This window comes from Thalassophryne amazonica, chromosome 3, assembly GCF_902500255.1.
Source record: "Thalassophryne amazonica chromosome 3, fThaAma1.1, whole genome shotgun sequence".
In the NCBI taxonomy this organism is placed as follows: domain Eukaryota; kingdom Metazoa; phylum Chordata; class Actinopteri; order Batrachoidiformes; family Batrachoididae; genus Thalassophryne; species Thalassophryne amazonica.
The window spans coordinates 44,986,970-44,998,963 of record NC_047105.1 but is presented as its reverse complement, the minus strand read 5'-3'; the positions used below and the strand labels follow the sequence as shown (position 1 = coordinate 44,998,963).

Genomic DNA, 11,994 nt, shown 5'->3' with positions numbered 1-11,994 from the left:
ATCACACAGCACAATGCCACAGATGTCGCAAGATTTGAGGGAGCGTGCAATTGGCATGCTGACAGCAGGAATGTCAACCAGAGCTGTTGCTGGTGTATTGAATGTTCATTTCTCTACCATAAGCCGTCTCCAAAGGCGTTTCAGAGAATTTGGCAGTACATCCAACCAGCCTCACAACCGCAGACCACGTGTAACCACACCAGCCCAGGACCTCCACATCCAGCATGTTCACCTCCAAGATCGTCTGAGACCAGCCACTCGGACAGCTGCTGAAACAATCGGTTTGCATAACCAAATAATTTCTGCACAAACTGTCAGAAACTGTCTCAGGGAAGCTCATCTGCATGCTCGTCGTCCTCATCGGGGTCTCGACCTGACTCCAGTTCGTCGTCGTAACCGACTTGAGTGGGCAAATGCTCACATTCGCTGGCGTTTGGCACGTTGGAGAGGTGTTCTCTTCACGGATGAATCCCGGTTCACACTGTTCAGGGCAGATGGCAGACAGGGTGTGTGGCGTTGTGTGGGTGAGCGGTTTTCTGATGTCAATGTTGTGGATCGAGTGGCCCATGGTGGCGGTGGGGTTATGATATGGGCAGGTGTCTGTTATGGACGAAGAACACAGGTGCATTTTATTGATGGCATTTTGAATGCACAGAGATACCGTGACGAGATCCTGAGGCCCATTGTTGTGCCATACATCCAAGAACATCACCTCATGTTGCAGCAGGATAATGCACGGCCTCATGTTGCAAGGATCTGTACACAATTCTTGGAAGCTGAAAATGTCCCAGTTCTTGCATGGCCGGCATACTCACCGGACATGTCACCCATTGAGCATGTTTGGGATGCTCTGGACCGGCGTATACGACAGCGTGTACCAGTTCCTGCCAATATCCAGCAACTTCGCACAGCCATTGAAGAGGAGTGGACCAACATTCCACAGGCCACAATTGACAACCTGATCCACTCTATGCGAAGGAGATGTGTTGCACTGCATGAGGCAAATGGTGGTCACACCAGATACTGACTGGTATCCCCCCCCAATAAAACAAAACTGCACCTTTCAGAGTGGCCTTTTATTGTGGACAGTCGAAGGCACACCTGTGCACTAATCATGGTGTCTAATCAGCATCTTGATATGGCACACCTGTGAGGTGATATGGATTATCTCAACAAAGGAGAAGTGCTCACTATCACAGATTTAGACTGGTTTGTGAACAATATTTGAGGGAAATGGTGATATTGTGTATGTGGAAAAAGTTTTAGATCTTTGAGTTCATCTCATACAAAATGGGAGCAAAACCAAAAGTGTTGCGTTTATATTTTTGTTGAGTGTATGAAGCTTAAATATGATAAAGTATTGGTATCAGTATCGATATCGGCAATACTGGGCCTGTATTTACTTGGTATTGGATCAATACCAAGGGGGGTGGTGGCCAAGTGGTTAATGCGCTTGGTTTCAGTTTGGAAGGTTCTGGGTTCAAATCCCACCCCTGCCACATTTCTCTATGTAATGTGGAGTTGCGTCAGGAAGGGCATCTGTGCCAAATCAACATGCAGATCCACCTTGGATTTGCTGTGGCGACCCCGAGTGCAAACAAGGGAGCAGCCGAAGGGACTTACATTGGATCAATACCAAAATTCCCGGTATTGCCCACCTCTAGTGGCTACATTTCAAGATCTTGTGGGTTAATTTTTTTTATTTATTTGTTTTTTAATTCTGCTGAATGTTTTGGTCTATTCTTTTATTTTGGCGCCACCTCGTGGTGTGATAAAACGACACTCTTGTTATTGGTCCAAACCGCCATCCCTGCCGTCTTGACCAATGGTCGATGACGGCTTCTTGTGTCTGTTGCATGTAGGCCCCGCCCCCTTACCCTGCTCGTCACAGCAGCCTTCCGTGATGACGATGACGTCCACTCCACCGCCGGGCGGGACGGCGTGTCTGTCGAGGCGGTCCCGTCTAAAAAAAATCCAAACAAACAAACAAAAAAACAAAATTAATTTTGATCCTTATGGAACCGTCTATTTACTGACAGAAATGCGACGGCGCATTAAAAAAGCGATTCATTTATTTTGCCGTTCACATGTCTGCGCGCACAGCTTTCTGTGTCATCACTGCGTTCAACAATATATGAGGTTATTTATTTAAAAAGCAAAAATTCGATCACAACTGCAAAGAAAAGACCTGTTGGCGGCTATGAGCGGAGAATCGCAGAGAGGAATCTGAATCGACATAATCCGGGCCTCTCGGACGGGATGATGGCTTCTGTGAAAACATTATTGTTTTTTCTGCAGTGGGGTGAGTACTGTCACTTCTCTTCATACCTGTTGGATCTCACTAAACCCGCTGAACCATCTGTCACACCGACATGCACTGACACCATTGCTTCGTCAGTGTTTTGCAGTATGTCATGAGAAAAACAGTAGAAAAGCACTGACTTGACTCACTTCTGCCAACCTCCTCCATCATGATGCTAAACACACCAATTCCTTTGTTTCTGCTGGAACAGAAGTATTTATTTGTTTGTGCAGTGGATTTTCCCACAATCAAATTGAGCACTGATGCATATGTAGTTTGTCAGCTGCAGAATACAATAAATGAAAGATGGTGGCGAGTCCTTATTTGCATGTGCAACAGCTGACGTGCTGTACTTGGTTGAGGTGGGCGATACCAGGAATTTTGGTACTGATCCGATACCAAGTAAATACAGGCCCAGTATCGCCGATATCGATACCGATACTTTTTCATATTTAAGCTTTATAGAGCCAAAGGATCCAATAGACCTAGGATAGAATTTTGCCAAACACTGTACGTGACAACAAAATACTTTATTATCACAATCAACATTTTTGTTTAAAAAATATCACTCAACACAACTTAAAACAAAATCTCCTGAGGTAGAGGGCTAACAAACCACAATACAAGGGTGCGCTGCTCTGTGTTGTGTGACACAGCACAGCGCTGCTCTTACAGACAGAGAGTAGACTTTGATGAATCTGCGTGCGCAGCAGTCAGTGTGTGCGGGAGAGAAAAAAGCTTGAGTATCGACCTTTTTACATGAGGATTGTTCATTATCAATACCAGCGTTGGTATCGATATTATTGATATTAGGATCAATCTGCCCACCTCTATAGTACTTGTTTTGGGCAGTACAGGGGCGCTCACAGAGCAGCTAGTTTTTGTAACAGTGGACAACTTGTTATCCCATTTTGTTACAAAGCACACACACAGATACACACACACAAATGAATCCAAGATATCAAGAAGAGTTCGCTTGCCTGGAGTTAATATGAAGACTCTCAAAAACAACATTTCCTGTCTTTTGCCAAATGGCGAGGAGGACTCAGCTGCTGGGATACTGCTGTTATTCTCAAGGTCGCATACGAGTATTACCCATTAAGGGCCATTTTTACCTCCGCCAAGGAGGTTATGTTTTCTGTCGCATTTGTTTGTTTGTCTGTCTGTTTGTCAGCAGGATAACTCAAAAAGTTTTGAACGGATTTTGATGAAATTTTGTGGAGTGGTTGGAAATGACAAGAGGAACAAGTGATTAAATTTTAGTGGTGATCCGGATCACGATCCGCATCCCGATGCTAACGCGTTAGCATGTCTATGGCATTTTCAATGTTAAAAGTTAGCATTAAGCAGTTGCAGCTGTCATCACGTTCGGGTGTATTTGTTTTCAAATTGTAATATTTCTTAAATTTATTTTTGTTTATAGAAATTTTGTGGAGTGGTTCGAAATGACAAGAGGAACAAGTGATTAAATTTTTGTGGTGATCCAGATCACGATCCAGATCCCGATGCTAACGCATTAGCATGTCTATGGCATTTTCAATGTTAAAAGTTAGCATTAAGCAGTTGCAGCTGTCATCACGTTCGAGTGCATTTGTTTTCAAATTGTAATATTTCTTAAATTTATTTTTGTTTATAGAAATTTTATGGAGTGGTTGGAAATGACAAGAGGAACAAGTGATTAAATTTTTGTGGTGATCCGGGTCACGATCCGGATCCCGATGCTAATGCGTTAGCATGTCTATGGCATTTTCAATGTTACTAGTTAGCATTAAGCAGTTGCAGCTGTCATCACGTTCGGGTGCATTTGTTTTCAAATTGTAATAAATTTATTTTTGTTCATATATTAATAATCTAATGATGATTATTATACAATTTTAGAGAAAGAGACAAAAAGAAATAGATCACTGTGCCAAGGAGGGAATCTCTTTAGGGTCAGTGACCCTATGGCCTTGTTTAGAGAAGTGTTTCATAAATGTTAAAAAATTAATATATTTGCAGTTTAGTTGAATAATAAATTGAATTTTGTCTCTTATTTGTTTTTGTCTATAAGCACATGCAATATCAGTATCAGTGCTCAGATGACAGTAGCTTCTGGGAAAGGTGCAAGTTGCAATAAACTGTGATGCCAAGCACTAAGGATACATGCTATCCAGTCACAGCAGATGAAACTTTTTTTTACTACTGAGCAAACATCATTGTTAGACTTTTTTAGGTTCAATGATTCCACGGCGTGTCGATGTTATGGCGTCAGTGACCCCATGGCCTTGGCGGAGGTTTGCACTCTCTGAGTGCTTCTAGTTTAGTCATGAAAACATGTAATTTGGTCACTTTTTATTATTGGTTATTGACTCATCAGTAAAGTCAATTTAATGTACAGTGGTTCATTTCAGGTCAGCTTGGTGTATAAATCTCACTGTTACAGGCAATGATAGCTGTCAGCTGGCTAATTGATTCAATATAGCCTGAGCATATTTTCACCAAGTGACCAGTCGCGGAAATACATATTCTTACCTTCGGATTGGCCAGTTCGCCAGAGTGATGTGGCGCCAACCTTGAGAATAGACCAGTTTGGGATAATCAGAAGAGCTGTGCTGTTACTTGGTTTGTTACAGTAAATTGGTTATATCAGCTATTGATGAATAAGACCACACAAAATGTCTTTGGTTCATGCTGCCTGCAATGAAACAGAAGTCAAAGTAAATGTAAGAATCACTGGGATTTTTTCCCAAGTAGAGATCCCCTAAGCCTACAGGTGGAGTAAGTAACTACAGCCGGATTATTATGATATTTTTTACATTCATGGTGTTCATTGAATTATTAACAATATCCATTTTGGAACAAATAATTGATGGGTATTAATTGTGGATTTGTGTGGAAAAAGGCAAAAAAACAATCAATGAGAAGAAATGATGTGAATATTTATGTTGTCTAACCCTTTGCAGCTTAATTTATCACCCAACCAACTTTATTCATTAATCACTTTAAAACAACCAAAACGAAAGAGGCAAAAGCAACAGAGTAGTTGCAAAAAATGAATTTACTAATTCTGCACAGGTAATTTACATATTCAATGAATATGAGCTTACCAATGCAATACCCTTTGCTGTGGTTATTCGTAGCATTAGGAGGGTGCTAACTAACTCCCATCCTGTCAATATAAAATGTATATGTCCTCCTTTTTTAACACAGGAATGGAATATGGAAAAAATACTGTGTAGCTATATTTTAACATTTAATAAATCATAGCAAAATCATTAAAGAGAAAACTGGGGTAATAATAATTTATGCTATTAATAAAATACTAAATTATTGCCATAACAATAACTGTCAATACTACTGTTACTATTAGCACTGAAGTACCAACAGTTACAACAATTGGACATGCAAATATACTGTGGATATGATATAAATCTGCTGACTAAAAACTACTCTGTAAGTTAGCAGTATATGTTGTCATATATTGTACTTGCAAGCCTGTGTCTCTGCTATTTCTAGTTTGATTTTACATTTGTAAATATTAGCTTTATCTTGATAGCAGTATTAGCTTTTATTCCTTCCATTTGATTGGTGGATTGTATGTCATGTGGTTGCAATGGAAAGAATATTTCATGAGGTGAAAGATGGAATGTTCCATTCAGCGAGAAGCTATTCTTATCATTGCACTCCTAAACATTCATAATTTGTATAATACAATTCTTGATAGGGTTTTGTCGTTGCTGTTGAGAGCGGGAAATGCTGTTGCTCTGTGACCTGCTCACAGCGCCAGTATGAATTTCATGTAGCCATAAACAGATGGCCATTTTGGAGCAAACTCTCTGTTGTGTAGAGTTCTTTATGAGAAAGCTCGGGGGGCCCCCTGGCGCATTGTGTTTTATCCAGACAGTCCTGACTGAGCGTTGTTACACATACATTGTCAGCCCTATCAGTCTGTCCCCAGCGTTAATTAGGGCTTGATCCGCTTAGGACTCCCACTGGTCGCTCATGTCATTATCTGTGGGCGTTTTAATCGGGCTGTGCCTCAGCCTGTGCAAAAGCTCTGGTTGTATGTAGACAGGGTGTGCTGAAACCCACCCATCTAGTATTTCTAGTTGTTCAAGTAGTTATCAGTCTTGCGTGTTAATAGTCAACACTGATCTCTTGTTTAGTTTCACCTTTTGGGTGTATGTTTAACTACTGTGTGAAAATGACTGCATCTCATCAACATGTACAGAATCAATTCCCTTTTCTCCTATTCTCGAAACTCACAGCAGATTTAAAGATGTTCAGTGCTTGATAATTTACTACAGTTTGGTATTTTTAACATGGAAGTTGCTGAACTAATGTTTGCCCATTACAGATGGGCAGCTGAACATAACTAAATAGACCTTTTTAAAGCTATGTTTACAAAATGTAACTGTTGTCAGCTTTTAATTAGGGTTGGACATTAATAAATTCTTCAAAGGTGTATTACATTACTACAGTAAAACATTGTGATAGATGATGAAATTGGGGTGGGGGGGATGTTGTACTTTGTACAAAATGTCTTTCACACTTTTTAAAAAGTGTACTCATAAATTCAATAATACATTTATTGCTATTTATCTTATTTAATATTCCTAATCAGTTTAATAAGTAGTTTACTAAAACTGAAACTGCTGAAGTAGTTGACTGAGTTTCCCGTGCAGTTCTCACCTGGGTGCATTCAGAGCAGCTGCGTCATTTTTATTGGCATCAGAGATCACTCAGTCTGCCAGACTAGGCACAGCCTGCACCCATCTTGTGACCACCCTGTGCAGCCCTAGCACATCTCCTCATAAGTCCAGGCAGAAGAGCTCTTCTTAATATCTCTGATTATCAATTTCCCATGCTCAGCCTGACAATTGAATGTCAAGCCTGCACCAGGATCCTCTGAGTGAAGCAGCATAGTACATTCCTGGGAGGTGGTGGGGGCAGGGTTGAGATCCACATCAAGGGATGGCTCTTGGCCTCGATCTTTGATCCTGATTCCTTTATTCTGCCTGTGATTGCTAGTCTTTTTGTGTTTCCTTTAACCTTTTAATCAGGGTTGCTGATTTAGATTGCGGTCAGAATCGGCCATTATCCTGACTCCTCGTCAAAGGATTCAGTTCAAGGAGTGATGCTTACCTTTGATCTTTCCCAAAAACAAACAAACAAACAAAAAAAAAACTAACTAACAAAACAGACAAACAGCAGCAAAAACACAACCTCCTTGGTCAGTTAAAAGCTTAGTGATCAGTGTCAAAGATAATTAATGAAGATCAAAGTGTAAGAACAAAGTGTATCCATCAGGATCCAGGATCAGTATGAAAGATTGGCAAACAAAATGAAAGGTCACCATTCCTGATCAAACAATGGGATCAGAGGTTAATAATCAGGATTGAAGCTCAGTGATCTACATCAATGGTCAACAATCAGAATCAGAGAGTAGTGTACAAAGAAGAGTGATTGGGAACAAAGTTCAGAATCACAGGTCTGCAATGAGAGTCAAATCTGAGCAAGCTGGATCAAAAGTTAGCAATAAGATCTAAGAATGTTAAAGTATAGATCAAATGAAGAACTCTCACAATGAAAAACAAAAGAAAATGTCAAAGAGCTACATAGACTTAGATCTTTTAGAGGTGTGCACTCTTTGGGTGCCTTTATAGTTTCTGCTGTATTGTTGTGTTTAGTGAAAACACACTGACATATTGATATTGACTTGTGCATCTGTGTAGCAAACATGTTGCAAGGCACAACTGTGACCCACGGAAAGTGACTTTATTTGCTCCAATTGTTATTTGACACTTGTCACACAATTACTGTTTCTCTGTTTTTCATTTACAGTGCTGCATTACGCTGTGTGTCGTGAAGTAAGTGTTCCCACTGGACCCCTGTACCGGGTAGCAGGGTTCTCCCTCTCTTTGCCCTGTTCTGTGTCAGGATATGAAGGTCCCCGTATGCAGAGCTTTGAGTGGTACCTGTACAGAGATGCTGCTCCTGCGATTCAGATAGGAATTGTGTCCACTTTAGACAAGGAGTTCCCCTATGCCATTTACCAGGCCAGGGTGAGGAGTGGGGAGGTGAGGGTGGAGCGGGACTCAGGGGACAAGGTCAGACTGGTGGTACAGAGGCTCCGCTCTGAAGACCAGGGGAAGTACGAATGCTATACACCCACCACAGATGCCAGATACCTGGGGACCTACAGCGATTCAGTTGTTGTCAAAGGTAAGACAAACAGAAAACTCCACCTTGTCTGATGCAAAAAGGCAAATACAAAGAAAAAAAACAAATATCTTAATATTAAAAAGACACAGTCAGTAAAAGCTGCAAAGAAGCTACACAATTGTATCAGGGTGGTGATGCCTTCTTTAGCATAGCTCAAACTACTTCTGTGGAGGTGGGTGCATTTACTACATGTTTGAATTGAACTTCCTGTAAAGTGGGCATGATGATGCCAGGCCTATTCAGGTCAATCCGTGAGTTCAGTGTGGATAAACCTTGCGTGTCATGGATGGAAAAAAAAAAGGCCACAGCTTGACCATTAGCCTGGCATTTGTCAATGGAGAGTGACAAGTTGTTTAACGTCGACCAGCACCAATGTCTGCAAGACTCCGCACGAGCTAAGTGGATGTCAGTTGGGTAACACTGATATCCGTCATGGTCTGGGAAAAATTTTCAACATTCATGCTAAAATGCCGGCAAGAGTTGAGCCCCGTTGGTAAACATCGGAGGCTTGACTAGACACACCACCTCCTCTGGATCCCTTGGGCATGAAGAACTATGTAGGAATATGTAGAACCCATCTCCACAATGCACCAGTAGCAATTGACGCAATCACAAAGTTACACCGAGTTTATATAGGCTACAGCACCTGACTTCACAAACAGTCAGCTCCACCAAGCTATGCTACTGCTCCGCAGAGTGTGCTACTAATGCACCTGGCTTCTGATGGAAAAAAAAAACTGCGACCTGTAGTAAGTCAGTGGGCTATCGCCAAATGTCGAGCTTCACCAGTACAGTGTCGCCCTCTGCTGAGCTATGTCAACCTGTGTTGAAGACAGGAAATTTGGACCCCTGGAGTGAGCCTTCTCAAGCATTTCACAGAGATTTTTGAAAATCTGCTACGTTGGCCACTTCACGTCACAGTGTGAATAGGCCCTTAGAGAAGGAAAGTCACCTAATATGCAAAGCGTATTTTTGAAGAGTGACGAAAGAGAAGGAGGAAAACCATCAAAAGACCCACAGCTTTTTGTTAAATAAAAGGTAGTGTTCTTCAGGAATGAACTGAATCGAGAAATGGGTAGAGAGCTGCTGTATGAGTAAAATAAATACCCTAGACTCACTCATGCATCAGATTGCAAGAGTAATTAGCAAACAAAATGCATTTTTCCTCAGTTACTCACTGTGGTCACAATTCAAAGTAAACCATCAATGTCACCAAACTGTATTTATACTTTCGAATTATTAAACTCCATTACTGTGTTAGGTCCAAATTTTGCATCAAGCAGAATTTCCACAAACATAGGAAGTGAACAGTGAATTAAGAATTAACTGTGTTTATGAATCATTTATTGAAGGTTTTTGGTGTATTTATAAATTGATTGTGAAATTATATATATATATATATATATATATATATATATATATATATATATATATATATATATATATATATATATATATATATATCCTGTGTTTACAGCTTGGTTGAAAAAAAGACACTGTTGTTATGGTTGTACACTTTGAAGCTGTTGGCCTCAAAATAATTGATGCCTCTCACTGTAGCATGGTAATGCCTATATACCCAAGGGCATGGTTGGGTTTGGAGTAATCCCAGAAAGCCAATTTCATGATATTGGATAGTGTTACAAACACAGAACAGTTTACATAGAAAACAGACAACACAAATGTAATTGAGCATATTTTCTGTTCCATCTGAAGCAATTTGTTGTCATGTAATTATCTGTTTGTATCCTCTTCTACACTCACAGTGATCCCTGACACACTCCAGATCAGCTTTTTACGCTCGCTCACCGGCCAGCCAATGCCAGAGGGGGCAGAATTAACGCTGACATGCTCAGCTAGTATCCAGTCCGAAGTGCTCACCCATCTGTCTGTCACGTTTGGGAAGCGCGGTGGTCCGGGAGTCAGGAGTGGAGCCAGCAGTGAAGTCCACACCTACCATAAAGAAATTATCTCCATCGATAACCTTTTGCGAGTCATTCCTGGAAATTCATACAAGAAGCGGTACGATGACGGCGAGATCACATTAGAGAAAAGGAATGGTCCAGGTGGACATGACGTGTATGTGATGAAGATGAAAGCAGTGCAGCCCGATGATACCGGCTCTTATTTCTGTGAGGCCTCACAGTGGATTCGGGACCCTGACAAATCGTGGCAGAAAATTGCTCAGAGGATGCTAGACATCGGCAACTTGACTGTTCTGCAACTAGGTCAGTGCAACTTTGATATTTGTCAAAGTGTGTGCCTGCACCAAGTGCCAAGATCAAGATTATTCTCTGCAGTGATCTGTGTTCAAACTGCAGGAAGTTAAATAAAAACAACTATGTCTAATTTGTCAAGCAGTCAGACACAAAGAAGATATTGCACAATAAATCCCCGGCAAAAAAAACAAATGCAAATGTTCGTGACTTGTGAGAAACAAGTAAAGACGTTTCTACATGTCGGTTCATGTCTTGATAGCATATTGATAATGGTATTATTAGTCATCTACACTGCAAAAAAAGGGTGTCTAAAAACAAGATAAAAGCTCTGAGTCTGAGGGAAATTATCCTGCTGCATGGATAGATAATTTCACTTGACAAGATGTCTAGAAATAAGCATATCGAGCACTTAAAATAAGAAATTAACCCTTAAAACAAGATAAATTATCTATCACTTCTAAATCTAATGTTTTTTTTTAAACTTGGTAAGAACCAAAACATTTGCAGTGTACCAAGATTAAAAAAAAAAACATTAGATTTAGAAATGTTAGATAATTTATCTTGTTTTAAGGGTTAATTTCTTATTTTAAGCATTCAACATGCTTATTTCTAGATGTAACAATCTTAATTAAAGGCATCTTGTGAAGTGAAATTATCTGTCCATGCAGCAAGATCATTTCCCTCAGACACAGTGTGTTTTAATCTCGTTTTAAACACCCCTTTTTTTTTTGCAGTGTAGCAGATCTAGTAACAGCACATCCGTTTTTGTGTTAATTATTGTTGAAATGTTGAGCTGACAAGTTACACGAAAACCAGACATTGTTCCCCTTTTTATGTAAATCTTCCCCTTTTTTTGTATTGATGCTGCTTCAGACTCATCATTTCCTCTTTGTGGTCTCAGTAAAGTCAAAATTATGTAACATACTTTCCAGACTATAAGTCCAAAAATATGTCATGTAGAGGAAAACAATATGTATGTTGCACCACTCTGTAAGTCACATTTATTTTTGAAATGTGATGTTACTACTTGTTGCAACAAGAAGCAAAAGCATCAGCATCAGCGATCATAAGCTAACGGGATAAATAGCGTTATTGTACGAGCCACAAAATGAACAAACTGCTTCTTGTCACTACCAAACAGACGATCATAGATGAGGTAAACATGCAGTGTAATTATACATTTGTAAAACCTGCGTATTATTTGTAACACAAACACCACATCTGTGAGTAGAAGCTAACATGTTTATTTACATTATTATAGGAGGCATC

At 40.3% G+C, this 11,994-nt stretch overlaps 1 protein-coding gene across 1 annotated transcript in view; it reads left to right on the top strand.

Annotated features, from left to right (window-relative positions):
• The first annotated feature begins 1,894 nt into the window (after positions 1-1,894).
• The window catches only part of igsf8 (immunoglobulin superfamily, member 8), a 28,507-nt gene continuing 18,407 nt past the window's right edge, over positions 1,895-11,994 (top strand). The window contains exons 1-3 of the mRNA XM_034166142.1: positions 1,895-2,302; positions 8,126-8,506; positions 10,273-10,734. Of these exons, the coding sequence (XP_034022033.1) occupies positions 2,260-2,302; positions 8,126-8,506; positions 10,273-10,734 (886 nt within the window). The 5' untranslated portion in view covers positions 1,895-2,259. The remainder of the gene's footprint in view (positions 2,303-8,125; positions 8,507-10,272; positions 10,735-11,994) is intronic.